A 23,733-nucleotide genomic window follows, 5' to 3' on the forward strand; every position below is an offset into this window, starting at 1 on the left:
ACTACGAAAATCTTAAAAATAGATGATTTAAGCTGTACACGCTATAAAAAAAAAGTGACATATTTAGTAGTATTATAATGTACATCTTAAGCCATTGAAAATAAAAACTTCCATAATATTTTTTGTACACAAAAATTAGAAACATGTAAAAATAACTAAATCAGAGTCTGATCTAACATGATGAGAGCTCTTTATCACGGCAAAACTGCACGTAAAATATCCTTCCTTAGTCTAATCTAATTATCCAAATTCTAAAACTACTTATATTTGTTAATGGTAATTGTTAGAAAAATAATTAATTAATTTTGTTTTTTGTTGTCCAAGTGCCATCCTTTTATTGACTGCCAGCATTGATTGCGCGGTTGTATTTTGGCGCCTATGCATGTGATTATTTCATCGAGTCTAGTCTGAAGTCTTTACAGCCATCCAAGTTTTTCGAGGAATAAGAAATTTCCTTATCCGTAATCAATAATGGCATCTTCATGTTCAAACCTCTCTTGTTTCTTCCCTTCAGCTCCGAAACCAAAACTTCCTTCCTCAACAACCCTCTATCCATCTTTTTTGTGCCCCTCCAACACTTTTGGCTGCAATGGAGTTTCACTTCACAAAGCTGTATCCAATTCAAGAATGCATGCTAAGTTTGAAAATTTTGAAGGCCAAGAAAATCCTGCTGCTGCTGATGACGACACCAGTCATAATTCTTCTTTAGACACACAAGAGCATTTTATTCAAGAAGAAGAGGAAAAAGAAGAAGATGACAGGTTGGTTTTCGTTTTAATTACTGAATTTAAAGCTGTTGATAGTTTTAGTGGGGTGCACTGAATCATGGAAAATATCAATTTTTGCAGATGAGTTTTTTTGTATTCTTCTGTTTGAGAGTCACATAGCATTTGACTTAGTTCACAATTGGAATTTGGAGGTTTACACTGTAGCTAATACGAAGGCTTTGGCTAGGAAGATGCGTGATTTATTTTGTGTTTGATGATCATTTATGTGCAAGTCACTGGACAAAATGTTTGCTTAGAGGATTAGATCTTGGTTATATCAGCTAATTTAGATGGTTTTTCATCTGCATTGTGTGTTGATCTCCAGTACTTTAGAAATGGGAAAATTTTTGCAGATGAAGTGGATGTGTCGAAAGTTGAGTTGTTTTCTTAAAAGTAAGGCCACTAAAGTGGAGAATTTTTAAGGTGTGAAAAGAAAAATTAGGAACTGCCATTAACAATATGTGGTTTTTTGTTGCAATAATTCTGGAATCCGAAATTAACGGCCGAGCTCTAAAGATGCTTGATTAATCAGACATCTCTAAGGCGGAATCTATGCTACTGCAGTACTTTCATGGTATTTAGCTTCCAAAACAAGAAAATGATGGAGACAAAGTTGTTAATAATGTGATCAAATAGACAAGAATCTAGTTGAAAGAATCTTAAGGCTTTAATTTGCAATATAACTCTCTGAATTGTCAATGTCTGATTCTTGAGCGAATTAGCGTGAGTAGAAATGGCCAGGGTGACTTACTGCTGAATGTCAAAACAGTATATTTTATCAATATGTTGTTAGGTAAAGTATAATTTGATATTGCTTCGCTCCTATTGTAAACAATGGGAGGTTGAATGTGGATTTTTCCAGGATTTCCCATCTCTGAGGACTCTATTTTTCTTCAATATCATTTGTAAAATATGGTAGAGAAAGTTTATATACACACACCCACATACATGGGTCTTAAGGAATCAAATTTGAAGATCACTTTAGTGAGAAAATTGTTCAACTGTCTTGACTGTTTATGCTTGTCTTGTTGTTTAAATATAAGAGCTACATACATGCGATCATTCTATTGTTTTCTGTCCATTTCAAACAACGTGAACTGGCCATTTAACTTTTTTCCTTGTATCTTTTTACCCTTAAGTTTTATATTTAGAAGAACATTGGAGAAAAACCTCAACCATGCTAAATCTCTTACAGTTGTTTGCCTTCTGATTTGGAGGGTGCAGTCCGCCAGTCAGGCCAAGCAAGTGCTACATTTGTGTCTTCAGGAGGAATGAGAGCAATAGTATGTTCTCAACTTGTTTTACAATAGTCTGTTATGGATGATATTGTAATCTGTGTGACATTTTTATCTTAATTGTAAGAGAGATCTATTCATTTCATGCTTGGACTGAATTTATGTTTCTCCTGTTGCTCAAAACTAAAGAAGCTAGCCATTCTTCTTATAAGATCTAGACATCCTAAGGCATTTGAGTCTCATTACAATCTCACAGAAGTCCAATCCCGATACACAAGTGCATGCATGTTTGCCATAGCTTGTGCGTAGCTCCTCCTGAACAGACTTCAAAAATGCACTTTATGCCTAATTAGACTTACATACTTGTTAAATGCTAATTATTTAAGTAGATCACCTTCCAAACTGAAAAGTAAAAGAAAATATACATCAAAAAACAACTGAAGAAGAAGCAACTTACATAGTAGTTCTGTCCCTAATAGACTTGTCTATGGTGGAGTATGCCCCTTTATGAAATAGATACTAAATTCTGCTGCATGGCTAGAATTTGTAACTTGTAATGGAGCAAGCTTACTATTGAGTTTGAACTTGGCTGTTTACATTTCATCTTGCTCTATCTTACTTGGGGCTCTTGTTTCTCTTTTATGCTTGGCAACCTGGTTGTTAGAAACACATGGAAGTGTGCTGTTGCAAATTGTCAGTTGAGTTTCCATACTTTGACTTTTTTCATCCATTTTTCCTCTCAGGTTGAGTTCTTAATCCCACAGCTGCAGTTTCTTGATGATGAGGGTGCTCAAGCTGAGCTCTGGGAACTCTCAAGGTTATTTTTGGATACACTAATTGAAGAAACAGGATGTCAGGTTCTCTGCAAAGCTGTTTAAATATTTAATGTCATTTTCTATATGTTTTTATGCATAGGTGTAACTTCTTCAAAAAACTGGTTTCCATGCACTCAATGTTCAATGGGTGTTTCTCTTTCTTTAGCTTCATATCAGTAATGTGGGTATTGATTTAGTCATTTTATTTTTGTGTGCTTTAAAAGAAAATATTATCTCTGTGTATCATCAACTGTTAAGACTAAGGCTTTTATTGTCAGAAAGTTAAAGCCATATTTCCAGATGCTGGAGCTACAGCACTTCTTAAATATCGGTGGAAAGATGCTGCTTTTGGCTTCTCCAGGTAGAGTCCATGAACCACGTGAAGTTTATAGAGATAATGCTTGAAATAACTCCCAAAAGTCATCCACACTTTATGTTTCATTTTCCTGTTAAAAAAATTGCAAATGATTCAAGGATAATTTTTCAATGCATTAACTTGCCGACTGGTATGATAAGAAATCTCTTTATAAAGTTGCTAAAAAGTGTCTATAATTCAAGGATGAAGATGTTCCTTTACAAAGAAAATTGGAGCTTTTACTTTATGGAATTGATTCAGGACCAATTGCATATCCTAGTAATGCATTACTTGTACACTAGAAGAACATATAGAGCACTATTTTTCCAGTTTTCAACTCCCTGTTTATCAGGCTAACTCTCATGCTTTGTCTCTGTCTTCTACCTGTATAGCTTGGGTGACCGGAAGCCCGTAACAAGAGATGATGAAATTGTTGTAATGGTAGTACCTGATTATCAGATGTTGGAATATGTTGAAAGAATTGCATCTGAACTATCAGATGATCCGGTACTTAATTTTATACAGTTTTAAGTACTCATGCATCTTACATATTGATCTTGTTCAGATGATGCACAACTTCTCCTTTTCCCACATAACTGACCACGTCATGCATATGCTCAAGACATAACTGGCTTAAGTTTTTAGGCTGGTAAGACTGAGCTTATCTGATAGGTTCTTTGATGATAACTCTACTTCCCTCCCTAGAAATTTTAGAAGTGGATGGTTAATTAATCTTCTGATTCAAGTTATAATTCTTGAAGCAATAGCATGAATTTACTGAAATGACGAAAACCCTTGAAATTTTGGCGGAAAATGTCTCATTTTCAGGTCGCAAGTGCAACAAATATCAACTTCTGTAGCTACTAGCTACAATTTATAATACAGTGTAATTAACCACATACACTATTTCTAAAAAAATACTAATAATAACAAAAAAATTACATGCAGCAATATGCAGCTTGCGACTGTAGGGCACAATCTTTTCGAAGCTAATATCTGGGTGGGGAATATGAAATAGAAGTCCATTGAATATCTGTTTTTCTCCTGTTTCATAAAATTTGCTTTTAGTTATGGCTAGAAACAGTTTGGTGTTCTATATCACTGTTTATTTGACTTCATAAATGTGCCATTCTTGTGCTACCTCTCGGCTATGATTTGCTAATGTCATATCAAATAAAACCCAAGCTTAGAATCCTTCCTCTAGAGATCTGGATTTTCTCAGTCATGCACTACCATGAAAAAAGTGATTTCTTCCAAACAGTGTAGCTACATTTACTGTTTCTTAAGAGAATGTTGCATTGTGCTTATATAAATGAGCTGACTAACGTAAACACTAGCACAGGTTATTATCAAAACTGTCTCTATAACAAATCATGATTTGGGAGGTATGTGATGACCTAAGAAATGTTTTATGGCACACAGAAATTGATGGATAAAGCATTAGATTCTTAGTTTTCCTCCTCTTCATTCATTTTCCCCATCTTTCTTTTCTTAAATGGACACTGAATAATTGTCCTCCTTCTCCACTTGTCTTTTGTATCCTAGAATGGAGGAAGACTGTGGGAAAAGATTTTTTGTAGGTATCTGTATATTCTAAAAGATGTGCAATAAGGCATTTTGCTTGCATCAAAAGAATGATTCTGTCATACTCTGCATCAACACATATGCTAATCCACCATGTTATGACATGGAGAATTTGCTTTATAAATGAGCATTTCCTTACAGTAGTTTTTACTTTACTCTTAGCCTAGGCCTCTTCTCATGTGGAATCCACGTCTTGTAAGTGAGGATGTCGGTGTTGGGATCAATGTTCGGAGATTAAGGAGGAACTTTTTAAGGTACTTTTGAAGAAATTTCTGCTGAATTGCTTCTCAAGTTGTTTGTTTTTTATTCTTTTGAATGACTACAATGGTGTAGCTAGGGCAACATCCTGAAATTTGTTCCCTGTATTCAACTTGTCATAAACAATAATCTTATTGTATATCTTAATCTAAACTTTAGAAATGAGTCTTATTCCACTTACTTCGGTGATTATAAGATTAAATTTACAACCATTTGACATAATCTGCTGTCTAGCTATTCAATCTCAGTTATAGCTGAATATAACCCATCGCACCAATCAAACTTCACTCTAGTTTACTTTGTCTTTTGCTTTTTCCATATTGAAAACTTACTGGCTCCTCACATCCATTTTGGACACACTAGCACTTGTTAAATTTCACGTGTTTCTCATATATAACTTTAGCTTCATTTTAAGTGCCTGAAAATGTTTGTTTGCTCATATTTTATTTGATTGTTTTGATTCCTAGTCTTGTGCTAACCATTTTGTTGCTAACTGTTTGACATTGCAGTACTTTTACGGTGGTTTACTCAATGCGACCATTTCCATTAGGTGCTGTATTTAGATGTTACCCAGGGTAAGCCCTTAATCTTCTACAAAGGTGGATTGGGATTCTGATGTTTGTGCTCACCAATAGCTGTCAAGTATCTATTGCCCTTTTGATGCAATAAATATTCCAATCTCCAAATGGAGTAATGAGCTCTATCTCATTATGGAGAAATTCAATTTGTCTTCCTGTCCCTCATTTTAATGGAACACTTCCATTCTCTATTCTTCATCATGAACATCTTGAAAGATTGGCTATTGAAGTCCCAACATTCCTCTGAGGAACCTAATTAAGACAGCGTAGTTAGTTGTTGAATCCTGAGTGTTCTTATTAGTGCCATCTAGTTTTGATAGAGTACACGCAGAATGGAAAAGGAAAACAAAAAAAGTGTTAGACAAGAGGGGAAGATGACAAAATCCTCCTATTTAATTAGCTGCTTATCGAAATTCATTGTGGTACACTATAAGACCATCTTGAGTAACCCCTCCCTTGTCTTTGCTTTTTGCTGCTTCGTACAGGTTATGGAAAGTGTTTTATGATGACAAGGACAGGCCTAATCGGTATCTCCTGGCCAAGGAGTTGATAAGCCGTCCTGATGCCGAAGAACTTGAGGTCAGTGTCTCCCTGAAGAACAGAGTTGAAATAAATGCACCAGGGTTCAAGTTTGGTTCTGCTTTCTGCAGAATTACTAGTAATTTAATTTGGTTCATTTGCTCCTGAGAGATTGTAAGGGATTTGTTAGAAGTAATATCGTGAAAAATTAGGAAAGCTGGATATCAAGTAAGTTAAATAAGGGAAAGAACAGAAGGATGGTGTTTCTTTCTTGGTGGATTTACAGTGTTTTGTCTATTTACAGATCATCTTTGGAGGAGTGGAAGAGAAGCCAGAGAAAGGCACATCTTTGTTTGACCAAGCAGCAGGCATCTTCTCCTCATTAAACCGATTCATGAAAGTCATTTCAAGATAGACATGGTCTTTCACCTTTTCAGGAGCTACTGTTTAGTTATATTTGTCTACCCTGTCCTTAAAATACCTTGCAGTCTAGTTATCCTTAAATGTCATTTCAAGATAGATCTGGTTTGCCTGTTCAAATAGCAATCTATGATGGAAAATAGATGTTTTTTCTGCTTCAGCTTTTGGTGAATTACATGAAACCTATTAACTCTTGATCTGCAGTAAGCAAACTTTAGTCACTCCTGTATATAAGAAAAATGGCACTCTAGTGTTTCAGACAGCGTTCCTTGATGGCAAACTGCTCGTTTTCTGATGGCATTTCAGAAGCCTGTAAGAAACTAGGCAGCCATTAGATGTGTAAAATTGTAAATTCTGCTCGCTAACTTAGACGTCCTCGCGCTACATTCTTTGCCAAATGACAAGCATGAGTTGTTATAGCACTTCTAAGTAATTTCCAAACAGCCGTGGTGCAGATGATCAAAACCAATCTACATGTTTGGTGGAGACCTTCGGCTGTTGCTTGGGCTTTCGGTACCGATTGTTTTCAAATTTGGCCTTCACAATGAGAGAATAAAGCAAGTCTGCCTCTGCTGAAGTATCATATGGTGCACCAATGATGCTGCAAGACGAAGCATGTTTGCAAGTGATTGGTATAAGTAAAGAGCATATGAAAAAAATGAACTAATAGTGAAGCAAAGATCATTGCACTTTCTTACAACTCAATTCTAGTGATGACTGATAGGGTCTTCATTCAGATGAATCAGTTTATAAAGTTCTATGGAGCCAAAGCAAGCAAAAAGGGAAGTAGCATATGTTAGCTATATAAAAAAAAACAGATTCGATGCACCTATCAAGTAGCTCTTCCAGAATGATTCGCTGAGAAGGTGTAACAAAGTAAATACAACTCATGGGGCACTGGCCAACTGCACTCTGCACTTGATAATCTTTGCCATGTCCTAGGCAAAAGTAAAGTCAGATTCCAAACCCAACAATCAATAAGGAAGAAGTATTGAAATATTTGTGAGGGAACTACATGAATGGAACTTCTTAAGAAATCTAGAAAGCAAGGATATGCTGGAAATTAACATTTGCCAATATTCTACACGTAAGATTAGCCAACTGCTTACAAAATATGAAAGCTAGTAGAGGATGAGGTACCTTGAGAAGTTGCACGAGCAGTTCCTGTTAAAGAAGAAAACTCAAATGCATGAGGTGCTCTCTTAACACATGAATATGGACAGCCTGCAGAAAATCATAGAACAGAACCTCAGCACAAAAAAGCAGATTTTATGGTGTATAAGCTCAGGTTCAACAATGTCAGGTACTGCAGTGTGATTTTTAATCTGGCAGAACATATTGCTGCAAGTAGATTAAGACAGCTTGAGACATAACCTATCGGAAAAAGAATATTGACAACTTCACTCGATACCCCTTATTCATCAGAAAAATAAACTATCTGCAAATTAACATATCAAAGATGAAAAATTTTCTACTGCAACTTTTCTCTGCTAGTGATGCATCTGCGCTGCGTAAGTTCCCATGAATGATTCTTCTGTGATCAATTAAATTTCTTACTTTTAATCCTTGCCCCTTTCCACATGAGAGACAGATCCCTTTCAAATTCCCAAATCAAGTCTTCCAAGGTGGGTATGACATATTCCACATCAGGTCATGAGCCTTCCTCTTCCAAGAAACAACTCACTACCAATGAGTTGAGATCGTAGAGGACAGCCAGCTTATCGTCACATGAGTATCCAATGAGTTTCACTCAATTCTTGTGTGATGTCAATGCTTCCTTCATTAGCAATACGATTTCATCATGTACTCTAGCTGGATGCCCTTTCCAGCTTACTTTGAAAAAATGAAAAAACATCCCATGTCTTTAGGGTCACCTCTTTTATTTCTGTATCTTGCTGAATCCTTGCCCTGAACAATCTCCCAAACCAGGTTTTTTGAATATTGTTGTCCTTACTCAAACTCTCTGTCATTTCCTTTTAACTCAGAATGGCTATAGTGTTTCACATCGTCCAAATCCATTCCACAAATCGGCTCAGTACCAAAAAATTCATGTCTATGTTTCTCCAATCGTCAAAAGGCCTCGATAATTTAGGATCAGGATGAATACTATGACAGAATAATATGTTAGGACTGACTCAAGAATAAACAAACTAAAGTTAGACCAAAATAGGCGGTATAACCAACCATATAAAGATTAGGCGGTAGACATCAGCCATATAATAATTAGGCGGTAAAATCGATCATATAAAAAAAAGGGTTGTGACAACCCAATGAAGACAAATAACAAAAAATAAAAGACACCAAAATTTACGTGGTTCGGTCAAATTGACCTACGTCCACGGACGAGGGAGGAGCAATATTTCTACTACAAAGAAGAAATACAAAAACCATAGGAAAGTGGTTCTTAGGCCAAAATGGCACTTACAAAAGGTTTAGGAAATATTTCTAAACTCAAAACAAGAGAGCCTAAAATATTTGACTATAAATGGGCTAGATGACTCAAGAAACTAATAGCCCATATAACTCTCTTGAGTGGTGCAATTGATTCCTTCATAAACCCCTTCTATTTATAGGCTCTCCAACGAAGCCTTCCTGCTGTCTGCTGCGATGTGGGACGAAAGAATTATGCCACAGTCAAACATTGCGACCGTTGGAAAAATCAACAAATCTCCACCTTGGCATAATTTCTAGTCCTACCATCGACAATAGTAAAATTGCTCCACCTTATCCACATAAGCCCTAATGGGCCAAATCACACACAATGAACACCAATCAAATCCAAGCACTGCTTGAACTTGTAAACTGGAAGAGGTTTCGTAAACATGTTAGCAAGATTCTCCTTAGTATTAATCTTTCGAACAAGGACTTTCTCTTCAGCAATGATATCCCGGATAAAGTGATATTTCACATCAATATGTTTCGTCCTCTCATGATACATCTGATCTTTAGTCAAGTGTATGACACTTTGACTATCACAGTGAATAACAGTAACACCTTGATGTAGACTAAGCTCGCTAAACAAACTCTTCAACCACAAGGCTTCTTTGATTGCCTCGGTCACAGCCATATATTCTACTTATGTAGTAGACAAAGCTACGACAGGTTGTAGAGTAACTTTCCAACTAACAGCACAACCGCCAATGCAAAATACATAGCCTGAAAGTGATCTTCTCCTGTCAAGATCCCCAGCGTAGTTTGAGTCTACAAAACCAACCAAAGTATTATTATTTCTTCCAAACTCCAAACTTGCATTTGAAGTATCTCGCAAGTATCTGAGAATCCACTTCACAGCTTGCCAATGTGCTTTACCAGGGCACATTGGCAGGCTATTTGTTGATTTTTCCAACGGCCGCAATGTTTGACTGTGGCATAATTCTTTCGTCCCATATCGCAGCAAACAGCAGGAAGGCTTCGTTGGAGAGCCTATAAATAGAAGGGGTTTATGAAGGAATCAATTGCACCACTCAAGAGAGTTATATGGGCTATTAGTTTCTTGAGTCATCTAGTCCATTTATAGTCAAATATTTTAGGCTCTCTTGTTTTGAGTTTAGGAATATTTCCTAAACCTTTTGTAAGTGCCATTTTGGCTTAGAAACCACTTTCCTATGGCTTTTGTATTTCTTCTTCATAGTAGAAATATTGCTCCTCCCTCGTCCGTGGACGTAGGTCAATTTGACCAAACCACGTAAATTTTGGTATCTTTTATTTTTTGTTATTTGTCTTCATTGGGTTGCCACAACTCTTTTTTTTATATGGTCGGTTTTACCGCCTAATTATTATATGGCTGGTGTCTACCGCCTAATCTTTATATGATCGGTTATACCGCCTATTTTGATCTAACTTTAGTTTGTTTATTCTTGGGTCAGTCCTAACATAATATAAGGCCAAGTTTCAGGAAGGATTCCTGGGAGAGTTTAATGCATTTTCCCATTTATATAGATAGCACATATATACATAAGGCATATTTCTTAATTGGCTCAGAAAGGTTGATCTCTTGCAATCTATTTGCTGTTGCTGTTCCGGAAAATTTGAATGTTTTCCAAATTCATGTTTGAGTGCTCGACAGGATGAAAGTCCTCAAAAAAGATGGATTGCAGGAGTAAAGTTTGCTGAATGCAGAATCAAACATAGTATCCTGATCCTAGGGCCCGTTTGGAACCTTGAGTTTTTTGGGAGTTTGTCTAAAACTTTACTGTAGTGCACTGTAGAAGTTTTTGAAAAAATTTTGTAGAAGTTTTTGTAAGGTGAAAAACTTTTTTTTTCTCTTTCCCTTTCTTTTTCTTTTTCTTTTTCTTTTTCTTTCTTTCCTTTTTCTTTTCTTTCCTCTCTTTTTCTTCTTCTTCTTCTTCTCCTTCTTCTTCCCCGTTACCTCCGCCACCCCCAGCAGCAACTCCACCTCCCGTCGCCCCCCTCTGCCCCGCCTTTCCCCTCCCCCCGCCACCCCCTTCTGCCCCCTCTGCCCCGCCACCCCCCTCTGCCCCGCCTTCCCTCTCTCCCCCGCCACCCTCCTCTGCCTCTTCCCCCTCCCCCCGCCTTCCCTCTCTCCCCCGCCGTCCCCCTCTGCGCCGCCCCCCTCGCCACCCCCCTCTGCCCCGCCTTCCCCCTCTCTCCCGCTGGCCCCCTCTGCGCCAGCCCCCTCTGCCCCTTCCCCCTCCCCCCGCCTTCCCTCTCTCCCCCGCCGTCCCCCTCTGCGTCGCCCCCCTCTGCCCCCCTCGCCGCCCCCCTCTGCGCCACTCCCCTTTGCGCCGGACGTAGAGAGAAAAAAAAAAGACAAGAGAGGATGATGGCAGGGGAGGAAGAGGGGGAGAGGGAAAAAAAGGGGGGAAAAAAAAGACCGGCACCGGAAATTGGTGACAGAGTCGGCAATGGAGGTGGTGGTGGGAGAGGAAGAAGTAGAAAATGGGAAGGGAATTTTTTTTTTTTGTGTTTTGGATATTTTAAGTGTGTAGGTTAAAAATTTTGATAAGTTTTTTGGGGTTCCTGTAGCAAAAGTTGTTAAAAAACTAGTTTTATACAAATTTGGTAAAAAACCAAGCTTCCAAACAGGGCCCTAGTTTTCGAGTTTACAAATAATACAATCGAAGATGAAATGAAAATGATAGGAAATAAAAGAAGAGAAGAGATCTTTTTTAATCGGTATCCTACTTTCTAGTTGGGTGTTCAAGAGAGAAATATGATGATTTTTGGACTTGCAGCTAACAGATAATTTTCTCTACTACAAGTTTTTCTAGGAAAAGCTAGCATCACAAGAATTTTTGTAGGCAAAGCAGACATTTCTCCCCACCTTGTTATTGGAAAATTTTTTTTTCAGTGTAATTTGCACACCAAAACAAAATATGTTTATCCAAGAAAAGGTCCAAGATACCTATTCTTAACACCAGGAGTTTCTTAATCTGTGCTAAATGTTATTGGCCAGTCAGATTTTCACGACTTTGGGGATCAAGGTTGGATCAAAAAGTTGTCTTTCCAAAGTTCTGGGCAATTAAAACGAGGGCATAATATACTTCAACCAACAGTTCATGGGTCTAAGTTAAACATATACTTAACTCAGTTATAGGAATTTTCCTATTTCAGGCAGTCTGCAGTCTGCACCAATGTTCTTGGATGAAGTACATAGTTTCTTTCACTGAAATTCAGTTCTAGGTAGCTAATGGACCCTATTTCTAACATTTCTGAAGATGTGAAGAAAACGGTACCTTTTCCAACACAAAGAACCTCATTAACAAATACATCAAATGCTTCACATTCTGGTTCATCGAATGGGTCCATACATTCCCTACAGATGATGCAATTACCAACCAGTGAATACTTTTCCATACATGTATTACAACTACCAAAGATTCTGAAAATACTATGTACTTAGATTACCTCTCAATAATTTCTGACCTGCTGCAGTTCGATAATATCTGGTCAAATATAGAAAAAGAGCAGTCAGATGTCTCATGCCAACAAATGCTAACATTTGGTACAAGATTTGCTAAGTCGTAGCTTTTGTCTAAGTGTTATGAAAATCACAAGTACTTAGCATTCAGAGAAGCGTAATTCAAGGTATTAAAACAACTAGTTGTACCTCATATGCTTTAATTACACGACGAATCATCATATCTGAGCTTCCCTTATCTTGTCTGACATCAGGATGATACTCTTTAACCTGTGTCCACAAAAGCCAGTATCATCGACATAATCAAACTGATCAAACCACAAGAACCCATGTTTCTGAAGAACCACAGAATCCAGAATGCTGAAAAAAACATGTCGTGAATCGATCAATTTTAGTCGGAAAACATGGCATACTTTGGCGCGAAAAGCAGCCTTGAGTTCGGCTGGAGTACAATCAGGGGCTAAACCAAGAACATCATAAGCCAAAGAAGTGGATAGATGTTCATCATCTTTACGGTAACAATTCAATCTGAATGAACAAGAAGAAAATGAAGAAAGAAAAGGAAGTGAAGTTTTCAAGGTTGGAGGGGTAAGAGCAGATGGAAATGAGCAGGTGGAGGGAGAATTACGACGGTTAACAATAATATCCTTAACTGTTTCTTGAAATTTTGATAAATTTCCAACTGCATTTTGGTTGCAGAATAATGAACTTTCCATTGGCTTTCTTGTACAGAATTTGGTTATGTCAATTACTCACGCGGTCTAGTATATGGATCAATTTGCAGTTTATGTTAGTAGAAGGTAATTTTGGTTCAGAAAAGTAGCTGAACTGTTATTGTGTGTTTCAAACTATGGCCATGTCATTCTTGTCTTGATGATATTTTGTGGACCCCATTGCCTTTCAATGGAATATCCTATTTAAAAGGATCGAATGTTATCTCCAATATTTCTTTTTAAGATCTCTTCCTTTTTCTTTTGTCATTTTCTTGGCAGACTGAAACTCATTGCTACGAAATACCAAATTAGTAAACACAAGTTGGTTCAGTTGACAAGAACAAATCACTTTTTTCACAAAAAATCGTGCGTTCAAATCTCACTGATGTGAGGGCAGTGTTGGTAGGCGATCTGTAAGAACCTCTGTAAGTAACCTATGGTTTCGAATGCATGCTCTTACCTATAGTAGTAATCGAAACCGGGCTCATCCAAAAAAATTTTCATAAAAAAAAACAAATTACCAAATTACCAACGAGGCAAGACATTAAGAAAATAAAGCATTGCATGATTTAATGTCAAGTAGATGTGTCAAAATGGGTGACTTAGACGGATTTGGATTGGTTAAAATGGGTAATGGATATAAGCGAGTCAACACATTTATACCCGTTTAATTAGATAGATATAAATGAGTAAGTCAAAAAATGAATTGGGTAATTCAATTACTCACTTATAACCCATTTGTTTTAACTTTTTATAAACTTATTTAAATTCATTTTTGCAAACTAAATTATCAATTTATACCACCTAGGGGTGGGTAAAATTATTTGCTAACCGAAAAATCCGTCATATCCGATCCGAAAATTAGGATATCCAATTTTTATTATTTGATTGGGTCAAAAGAGGGTCGGGTACCCGTTAAGATGCGGGGCGGGTTAGGATAACATAATTAAAAACCCGCGGGTACCCGATCCGCCCCGCATATATATATTTTTTAGTTTTATTTTTATACACATACTATAAAATAATAATTTAGAACTAAATAAGTAATTTTATTGAACAAATTGTATTACAAATATGAGAGACTATAGTTTATTTACAAGATTCATTTGTAGAGGTCATTAACTTATATTTTATAAAAAAAAGTTTAATTAATGTGAAACATATATACTAAAAATTGTGCTACTTATTTCAAATTTTTATTGATTTTGAATTCTTTTAATTTTTTTCCTTTATCTTATATTCTCTTCACATGCTTGTTTCTGGGTGGAAAACCTTTTTTTAGAAAAAAATTTATTAAATCTTAGATGAATGTGTAAAATATAAAATTGAATTGGTATAAATCATTTTTTTAAAAAAATTAAATGATAAATGGGGCGGGACGGGTACCCGCTGACCCGACCCTATCTCAGCGGGTACCCTATAATCGGATACCCGCTGATATGCGGGGCGGGTAAGGGTCAGAAAATGACTGACCCGCAAGATACGGGTCGGGTTAGCTAAATGGTGAATGGGACGGGTACCCAACCCGTACCCACCCCTAAATTACCACCATTTGCACCCACCATTAGTTTTAAATATTTACTTATAATGCTCAATAAGCTTAATTACCAATTTTTTTTCCATTCGTACTCTATATTGCAAAATTACATACTATTTAATAATTAAACAATAAGAATATAAAAATTTGAACTAAGTACTATAAAAATTAACATAAAAAATTAATCCAAAATTTGAATCCCTAACATTTTTTCATGTGTAAATTTAAATTTTTATTTTGAAAAAGGTAGGGAAAAAAGCTAAAAGTTGTCATAAATTGGTAATGCTAAAAAATGAGCAAGTTAACAAACTAAGAGAAAATAAAATGATAAGATAAAACCAATAAATAATAATAATAATAATGAAACAAAAGTAGTTAACATAATGACAAAATGAAAATTTTGAAAAAAAAAAGGTGAGGAAAGAGAGGAAGTTTGGGGAAAAATAATTCTAAATGGGTTAATTGAATTTGATGGGTTATCCAATAATACCCATTTAATAATATTGGGTATTATTGGGTAATTTATTTATACACATATACAAAAACTTAAGATACCCATACGGGTATGGGTAAATTTAGTTAAATGAGTTTGTTTGACACCTATAATGTCAAGTTGTTTTGTGGACTGTAACTGATACAAGCAATCGTATGCTTCCACATGTGGTAAATTGAAAGGAATTCCACCTAATTAATCCTACCTGAATTGTAAGACTGGACTTTGGAATTGGACTGCAAAGTGGAGGGAATATCCAAAGATTTAATTGAAAAGAGAAACTTTTGATTTTAGCCGTTAGATACCGCAAGTTGTGAAAAGGGGGGGGGGGGGGGGGGGGGGAAGTAAAACAAGAAAAGCATGAAGAATATTTAACCATAGGGAGCATACCAAGAATTTGTCCTCGAAATAATAATAATGTATAAAGCGAGAAAATTACTATTAACCCCAAGTCGAGGTCATGTGAATAAACACCCATTGAACCAAAAGTTTCATACTTAATGAAAGAGCTATTAATCAAGATATGTTAGATAAATAAGATTGGAGCAAAGGGTTATCGTGGTTTGGTTTGGAATTAAGAACTAATTAGAATCTACTGACCAAGAATCGATGAACTAGAATAAAAACCACAAAATAGAACTAAAATCGGAACCGAGAAAGTTAGTAATCGTAGATAAAGATTTGTAGTTTCGATTCTTAGGAAAAAGAATCAGAACTAAAACCGCACGATTCGATTTTGGTTAGAACTATTATTTAAAAATTCAAAATGATAGGGTTACTTGGGACATTGAGAAGAAGTATTTGAGATTTTTTTTTCATAATTCATTTTAATTTCAATGAGAAAATCATATGCCTTTTCTTTTATTTAAAATTTTCAGTAAAATTCAATAATGTGATGGTTTTTTTTATTATAAAATGTACATCACATTTTCATGATGGATAATATATAAATCAAAATCTTAATTCTCTTCTATATTTATTTGTCTTCAGTTTTATCTTTATTCAAATTCATTGTTGTATTAATTTAGCATCAATTTTAGAATGGTATGCAACTAAGGTCCTGTTTAATAATTCAATTCAGCACTTAAATTTAATGGATTCAGATCTTAACACATTCAAACCGTTTGATAATAAAAAATTGAACATTTGAATTAATTAGGTAGTACTGAATTTTTTAGACAAAATTTGTTTCCAAAATTAAGTAATAAGTTATTCACTCATCACTGAATGTGATATACGCTCAAATGTATTATATTTAATACTTAATAATTTAGCATCAATTTTTTTTAATAACCAAAATCAATGATCACAGAACTATAATCGGATAGTTTTAGAACCGTGGAAGGGATAAAAACACCCTCGCGTCAAGTAGTAATTATTTTGCTAGGGCCCAATCCTATGAGTTAATGCGTTACCGCTTACCATTCAATGCCTTGCTTGCTTCACCACAGTAGTATTACCAAACATGTGCAAATTGTAAATTTGTAACAATGAACCAAGCAATAGAGATCTTTTATAAACAAAAAAAAAAAAAAAAAAAAACCAATAGAGAAAGCTAAAATTGCAAGCGAAGTATTTAGATAACAACATAAAATTGGTACTAGTAATCTGGTCACGTCAGTTGAAGGCATCCATCCCATCCCTTCCCCAGGAAAAATACAAAAGCTCATTGGATTGGGTCTATTCGAGTTTTCTGATTCTTTGCCCCTTTTTTTTAATACCCCTTCAGCATCCAGCCATCGATTAATTTTATTTACGTCTTCCCCCAAAGACAAAAGAGAATACTAGTACGTAAATCATCATCAATACATTAGAAGTGTTAAAAACCTCATGCAACAGCAGTTTGAGATTCTCAAAATCTCGTAAATTCAAGCCCAGAAATGAGAAAATAAACAAAAAAGTTTGAGTTTTTCTTGCTTTTCTATCTGGCCCTTGCATTCTCCGTCTGCGAAACTCTTGTTTTGCTTGCAATGACGAGTCAGTAGCAGAGAGGGAAAACGGGATAAAAGAAAGGGCGGAAGGAATTGAGGAAGCCCTTTTTAGCAAGACCCCTTTTGAATTTTGGTTAATAAACATGGGAGGTATGGTTTATTGATTTTGACTTGTAGTTTTTTGGCTGTTTGTTCGTGGATTTTTGTGTTGTTTTTGGTGTTTTGGCAATTGGGTTTTGCTTGTTTTTGATTGATTCAATTTGAACTTCTGTTAATTTTGGATTTTTGGCTTTTCTTTTGTGTTCTTTATGATGGAGGAAAGTCATGTGCATGACGCCTAATTGTGTGCTCATATACATTGCAATGACATTTTATTTCTCGCTAATTCTGGTAAAGATTTCTGGGTTTTTAAGTTTTAATAGTGCTGTCTGTGATCATCTGAAATGTTTTCAGATTTGTTTTTCGGCTTTCTCTTAGCTTCATGCTTTAGATCTTGTAATTTTACAGGTGCAGAATATATAGATGCAATTCTGCTCGTTTAGTGATTCTTCATATGTTACCATTATGAGAATTTTGGGCAATTTTGGTCAAGTTTGTTAAGTTTGGATTGAACTTGGTCTGGACAAATGGAGAAAATTTTGCTAGAGCCATGTCAAATTTGCATATGTAAAAATAAAATGGAATCTTCTTTCGGTGCAAAATTTTTCCTTTCACAAATCCTTCATGCTTTAGGAGTTTCACTCGTGTGATTTGTACGTTCTAGCTTATCATATCAGAGTTTGTAAGAGAAGATGGATACTTTGTTTCTAGCCTTGGTTGTACAAGGTTTTGCTTCTGCTGATATTGTAGCTATATCAGTTTTCTCCTGTATAGGCTTGTTGCAAGCTCATTTTGGGATTTTAGTGGTCTACAACTGCCTAATAAGTAGCCAGAGGGGCCTCAAATTATGGCAGTGGTTTCATGTTTTTGGGTTCTCATAGTAGTCTGGATGTCATGGAAATGGTGACTCCTGAAGAACATTTGAGCTCTTTAACCATTGTCATCAAAGCTGATGATATTTTGAATTTTCTGATGGTTTGCTTCTTCTTTTGATGTTCTGGAACCTGTAAAGAGCACTCTGAAGATGATAAAGTTATTCCAGAAATGAACAAGAAGAGAATAGTCAAAACACGTGCTCAGGTGGAAGCTTTAGAGAAATTGTATGATGGTATAATAACTTTTTTGGACTTTTCATTTTATGGTATTTGTTTTTGTCTTATTATCTTCACTTGCATGTGTAACGAGAGCGAACTGTTACTTTTTCCAGAGCACAAATATCCTACAGAGGCATTGAAAGAAGAATTTGCTAAGTCAGTAGGATTGACGGAAAAGCAGGTTTCTGGGTGGTTTTGCCACAGAAGGTTGAAAGATAAGAGATTAGCGAATCCTGAAGCATATGCAAATGGAAGACAAGATCGTTCAAGCAGTATCTTACAAGATCGTGGGAGTGGACTTAGGCAGGACTCTTGTGGCAGCACTAAACAAGGGGATGATAGGAATTACGATCCAAGAGAAGTTGAAAGTAGAAGATTAGTTGGCCAAGAGTATTCTGCTGCAGATCTCACTTATGAGCTTGGTAGCCATTATACGGGGAATCATGGTTCAGCTGATGATACATCATCTGGAAGTAGCTCTTCTTTAAGGAATATGTCCTTTCCTCAAGATAGGGATCGTTTTGCTTTGGCAAATTCAAGATACCAAGCACAGAGTTTGCCGATGGAGATAAAGGAGGTAAAACCAAGAAGTGGCCCATCAGGATATTTAAAAGTGAAGGGTCAGGTTGAGAATGCTGCTATTACTGCAGTTAAGAGGCAGCTGGGGAGACATTACCGGGCTGATGGTCCACCACTTGGTGTTGAATTTGATCCACTGCCCCCTGGAGCATTTGAGTCTTCAATTCAGGAGCCACCCAATGGTGAGTTAGATGAACATCATTTTTTTTGTTTGCTTCAATAGTGTTAACCTATTTTTTTTGAACAATTGGGAAAGTTTGTATGGTCTTATTTGGTGAACAGTTCAGGCTGTACGTGCTTTAGGTGTTGTTATCAAAATGCCATTAATCAAATTTAAATATTAATTTTTGCTTATGCATCCAACTCAAAGCTAAGGCTTACAGCTTGCGTGGTTTTGCATTTTTACCATTTCATAGTAAAGATAGCGATGAACTAGGATCTGTGAACATGGATTGATTGGTGAATCATGGACTTCTTTTTGGCATGACGTGTCATGAACTTTCTTCTCCTTTTGTGGAGAGAATTGATGCTGTCCTTTTGTGTATTTGGGTGAAAGTGAAGTCATGTAAAAGCCAATGGAAACAAGAAATAATTCTGTTCTAGACCTCTGGATTCATTGTCATCTAGTATGGAAAAAGTATTGTACCTCAAGTCCAACATTTATATTCTGCTTCCCTTTTTGTCGTCTTGTTATAATGTTATTCCCTCAAAAGAATAATAACGACAAAAAGTTGCTTTGCTTCTCCATAGGTTTTACATGAATAAACATAGCACCTTTGCATGTTCATATGTTTTTCTTAAGTTTAGATAAACTATTCTGTCAAACCCCACATTTTTTTATAGATATCATTTTTAAGCTAAATCATACTAGGACATCAACTTGTTTTGATGCAAAGGAAGTTTTTTGTGTCAGGTTTAGAACTAATTCACTGGCAGCTAAATTAAATATTGAGGTGGCATGTATGTTTGTTGACTCATTTTTCACATGTTTTAAAAATATTTAGAGCATTTAGAGCATTTGATATTTTTGAACACATTGAGTTACGATTTATGATTGCTTGAACTAACTTAAGTTCTGGGACTACCAAATGCCACTAGGAGATATGGATGAGCTCCTGTTGAATGTGCCACTTACGATGTTTATATATCTTTGCTTGGTAGGCCAACTTTTTCTTATTTAACTATATAGAACACAACCTTTCACACCTATCTCTTAGTGCTAGATAAGTACTGAATTTTCACTCTTATTCAATTCTGGATATTAATTGTCTAATAACCTCTTGTATAAGAATTTTTCTTTGAGATCTTTTTTTACACTCAGGATTTAGCATATTGTCAGTTTTCAGACAATGGATTTGATACGATGAAACTGTCCAATTATTTTTCTCTTGAAGTGTGCTGATAAGGCATTGTCAGACCATTCTTCTATTTCTTCTAAATTTTTAATGCTTTCCTGTTCCATCTTGAGTAAATGCACACATCTTTTTGTTAAATGAAGAAACGGCTTGTTCTGTGGCCTAAATTTACATGTGCATCTTTTGTGCTTGTCACATGATTGGTTTTGCTTTTTTTACAGTGAAATTATTGGCGGCAATCTGCAGTCAGAGCCTCAACAAACAAGAAGTGTTAGCCTTGAACTGGCAACACCTGTTTTCAACTAAATGTTAGCTAGAGCTTTTCATAAATGGTTTGCAAAGTTTTTCACTTACAGTAAATTGTTAGTGTTAATAGGTCAAATCAGTTTAATACTTGAAACAACACACTTGAATATGCGAATCAAATTCTGGATTCCTTTCTGTTGGTTTAGTGAAGTTACTTTGACATTTTCAATTTCTTTCTGTTTTGGTCTATAAATACATCCGAATTCTGATGCTCTGTTGCTGTTGAGTGGATAGTATACTTTTTTGGCAAGTAGATCTCAGTTGCTTGAGCTACTCTTTTTGAATATCTGATTTACAGATTCTACCAAAATGACAGAATCTTATTATGCTGAAGAGGCTGTTCTACCCCGCTCACCAGAAAATTCCATGGTTCACAAGAATTCTAATTTGGGCAGCGTAAGTGGGACTACGAAGATTTCTTGTTTCTTAATCTTTTATGAAGATTTCTTGTTTCTTAATCTTTCTTTACATCAAAAGTTTTACTCCCTTTTGTTGTTTTTTTTTCTTTTTTTTTTTGGGGTGGCGGGGGGGGTGGGGGGGTGGGAGGGATTAATAAACTTGCACAATTTCACCAATCTGAATAATTGACAAATTAGGCAGCTGCTGTGTTTAAGGATTGCTCATGTCCTTGTGGCAATGATCACCTGAGTTTACAGCGGTATTTGAACACCTTTCAGGTGCTTCATAATGCATTCACACAAATTTGATTTTTCATCAGTCAAATGCATTGATGTGAAGAAAGAGTGTCACTTTATTTAGGTTGCAATGGAAACTTCTGCATTGGCTAATTAGATTTCATATTTATTGCATTTATCCTGAATTATTTATTTGTTAGTGAAATTTCATATGATGGATTACTTTGCCAGGCTGTATGCCGTGAAGGCTGGCTTTTAAGACACTGAATTTCCAGAACAGTCTGTAATTTGCTCTCAAGAGCAATGTAAATAAAGCCAAACCAGCTTGCTTCTTAACTTAGTTTTACTGATTGTCCATTGAGAAGTTGTGAATGATTGACAATTTGTTCTATTAGTCTTTCTGTTTGTCTTGAGTCTGCTTGAATTCTTTGTAAGTTCCTATTATGCCTTTTTCACCAATGACAAACTGACAAACAAGGCTCCTTTGATCACGGGAATGTGTGTTTACCTACCTACTACTCTATGCTTGTGTTGCAGTTTGTGTTTTGCAAAATGTACAATTTTCGTACTCTAAATTCCTTCTTAAATGTTTGTCAATCTCCAATTTACAGTTATCCAATCACATATTACCCATGACTGAGACTCAGTGATATCTTTGAATACCCTTACAGGGCTCCCAGTACAACCCAAAGGCAAGCTCTCATGACTCAGACATGGAGAGAACAAGATTTAAAATGGCACATGGACCTGATCGTTCTGAAAACTGTTTTCCCCCAAAATACAAGCAGAAATCTCCTTTGCACAAGCATGGTGACTTTTATGCCGGAAGAAGTTCATCTATGGATATCCATGAGGGTTCTGCAAGGAAAACACGTGTTTATGATAGCCAGGATCCTGATCGAAAGGCTAAGTATGGTGATGGAGGGATGAGTTTGGATTCTTTTTCTGGACATCGTCATTCACGTCTCCACAATCCAAGAGTTGATAGCGATCATGCAGATCCTTGGTTGCAGAACTATAATGATATGAACTCCAATGTGGCCCCAGCAGAGCACTTTGTCTCTAAGTCATCAAACTTGGCCTCTAAGGGTGTTGAATATGATGATTTTACGCATAAAGGCCTCTCTAAAAGAATGGCAAAGGTTTAGTTAATACCCCTTCATGCTGCATATATCATTGATATTTCCTCCCTTGTGACTCCTTTTACTTTGACAATGATGTCTAGGAAGCCAAAAGCTCTGGAGAAAGGTTAACACTAAATGGTAATTTTGATCCAGTTCAACCTAAGAATGGGCTGACAGTAAGTTGCCTGATCCAAGCTTTTCCCTACGCAGGTCCTCTCTTTCTTTCTTTCTTTTTTTTTTGACATGTGGATTATTTATGATATTTGCTCGATATCTAGTCTGCCAAAAGAGTTGGGAATGAACTTCCTCAAGAGCATTACAGCAAGAAAACGTCGTGGAGTGAAGTGCCACCATGGACAAATCAGGCTCCAAGGTTTGAACAATTACTGGAACTTGAATGGAAGTTATCTCTTTGGATTCTTTTGTGTGCATTGCTCTCTCTTCTTGTGACTTCTGGAATTTGTTCAAGGTTTATATAGCTATTTCCGGAACTTAGTCTGTAATTTATTAGCCTGTCTTTTGATGAATATCTGGGTACTCCACTGATTGGAGGCATATGGGTATACACATAAGAGTGTTGACAGAAAAAAATGAATGTTTAGTATGTTATGTAGCAGGCACATAGTGTCTGTCTCTGTTTCTCCCTCTCCCTTATGGGGATCAACTACTGTAACCAGGACTTGACATGTGCAGTTCTTCTTCTTTTCTGAATTTCCAAAGTTTCACCGCTAAATGTGGCTTTTGTGATACTTTATTTATGACCAAATGTGCTTTCTTGTCTAGTATATTGGTAGCTTCACCTTTATGCAAAGCTTTATCTTGCTTACATCTATGCATTCTCTAGGTCCGCTGCAGAAATGCCAACTAGTTTTAGTGAAGATGACGAGACTGCAGACACTAGTTCTTCTGTGGATTGAAATTTAGAAGGCGGTTAGAGAAAAGTTGTGAAGCATTTAATGCTCATGCGGTGGAAACAAAGCTGCTTCTGTGCTCTGCAACTGTTTTAAGGTTCACAAGAGCTAGAACCCGCATTAGGAAAGCCAGAAGCAATGTAGGACCTCTGTGAATAGAATGTGAAAAACTTTTTTCATCTTAAATTGTGACCATTCCTTTGCTAATTTTGCCTCTTAGTTGTTTGTTGTACATATTGTTCCTGTAGCATTTGTTTAGGAAGAACTTTTGGCAATATAATAGCAATTTTGGTGCTTGATGTGAACCTTATTTGCTTAATTCTTGATGTTTTTTAGATCTCCTGCTGTTTCAGAGGTTGATATTGTGTAAGTTAACTTAGTCACTTGATCTACCTGGGAAAACAGAATTTAATATGCGAAGATGTAATTTGGAGTGCTAAATTGAAACAAGCATTATTCTGTCATGGGGCTTACCATTGCAATCCCTGATACTGACAGACCAAGTGATATGGCTACATTAGCATATGTGAATTTTTAGCATTCA

General features: G+C 36.2%; 3 protein-coding genes across 7 annotated transcripts; 2 read left to right on the plus strand and 1 right to left on the minus strand.

Moving 5' to 3' along the window:
• Positions 1-400: 400 nt before the first annotated feature.
• Positions 401-6,691, plus strand: LOC113732822 (uncharacterized). 2 transcript variants are annotated; one of them, XM_027258808.2, is made up of 9 exons: positions 401-761; positions 1,963-2,050; positions 2,746-2,859; positions 3,096-3,178; positions 3,565-3,679; positions 4,919-5,010; positions 5,524-5,589; positions 6,078-6,171; positions 6,416-6,691. In XM_027258808.2, the coding sequence occupies exons 1-9, from the start codon at positions 472-474 to the stop codon at positions 6,524-6,526; spliced, it is 1,053 nt and encodes a 350-aa protein (XP_027114609.1). In that variant the 5' UTR covers positions 401-471; the 3' UTR covers positions 6,527-6,691. The 2 variants fall into 2 exon arrangements, with proteins under 2 accessions (XP_027114609.1, XP_027114610.1); XM_027258809.2 differs by having other exon boundaries at positions 620-761; positions 1,992-2,050.
• A 39-nt stretch (positions 6,692-6,730) lies between these two features.
• On the minus strand, positions 6,731-13,242 carry LOC113732823 (uncharacterized). 2 transcript variants are annotated; one of them, XM_027258810.2, is made up of 7 exons: positions 12,826-13,235; positions 12,602-12,682; positions 12,400-12,437; positions 12,228-12,307; positions 7,672-7,755; positions 7,361-7,469; positions 6,731-7,132 (listed from the first exon to the last, which is right to left on the minus strand). In XM_027258810.2, the coding sequence occupies exons 1-7, from the start codon at positions 13,126-13,128 to the stop codon at positions 6,991-6,993; spliced, it is 837 nt and encodes a 278-aa protein (XP_027114611.1). In that variant the 5' UTR covers positions 13,129-13,235; the 3' UTR covers positions 6,731-6,990. The 2 variants fall into 2 exon arrangements, with proteins under 2 accessions (XP_027114611.1, XP_071936954.1); XM_072080853.1 differs by having other exon boundaries at positions 7,021-7,132; positions 7,230-7,469; positions 12,826-13,242.
• A 3,482-nt stretch (positions 13,243-16,724) lies between these two features.
• On the plus strand, positions 16,725-23,494 carry LOC113732824 (homeobox-DDT domain protein RLT1-like). Of its 3 annotated transcripts, XM_072080854.1 has the most exons (9): positions 16,725-17,236; positions 18,198-18,293; positions 18,393-19,040; positions 20,435-20,521; positions 20,818-20,915; positions 21,826-22,296; positions 22,380-22,454; positions 22,557-22,651; positions 23,123-23,494. In XM_072080854.1, exons 1-9 carry the CDS (start codon positions 17,230-17,232, stop codon positions 23,193-23,195), a joined length of 1,650 nt encoding a protein of 549 aa, XP_071936955.1. In that variant the 5' UTR covers positions 16,725-17,229; the 3' UTR covers positions 23,196-23,494. The 3 variants fall into 3 exon arrangements, with proteins under 3 accessions (XP_071936955.1, XP_027114612.1, XP_027114613.1); XM_027258811.2 differs by lacking the exon at positions 20,435-20,521 and having other exon boundaries at positions 16,727-17,236; XM_027258812.2 differs by lacking the exon at positions 20,435-20,521 and having other exon boundaries at positions 16,727-17,236; positions 20,836-20,915.
• The last annotated feature ends 239 nt before the right edge of the window (positions 23,495-23,733 follow it).

Source organism: Coffea arabica, chromosome 2e (genome assembly GCF_036785885.1).
Source record: "Coffea arabica cultivar ET-39 chromosome 2e, Coffea Arabica ET-39 HiFi, whole genome shotgun sequence".
Taxonomy (NCBI): domain Eukaryota; kingdom Viridiplantae; phylum Streptophyta; class Magnoliopsida; order Gentianales; family Rubiaceae; genus Coffea; species Coffea arabica.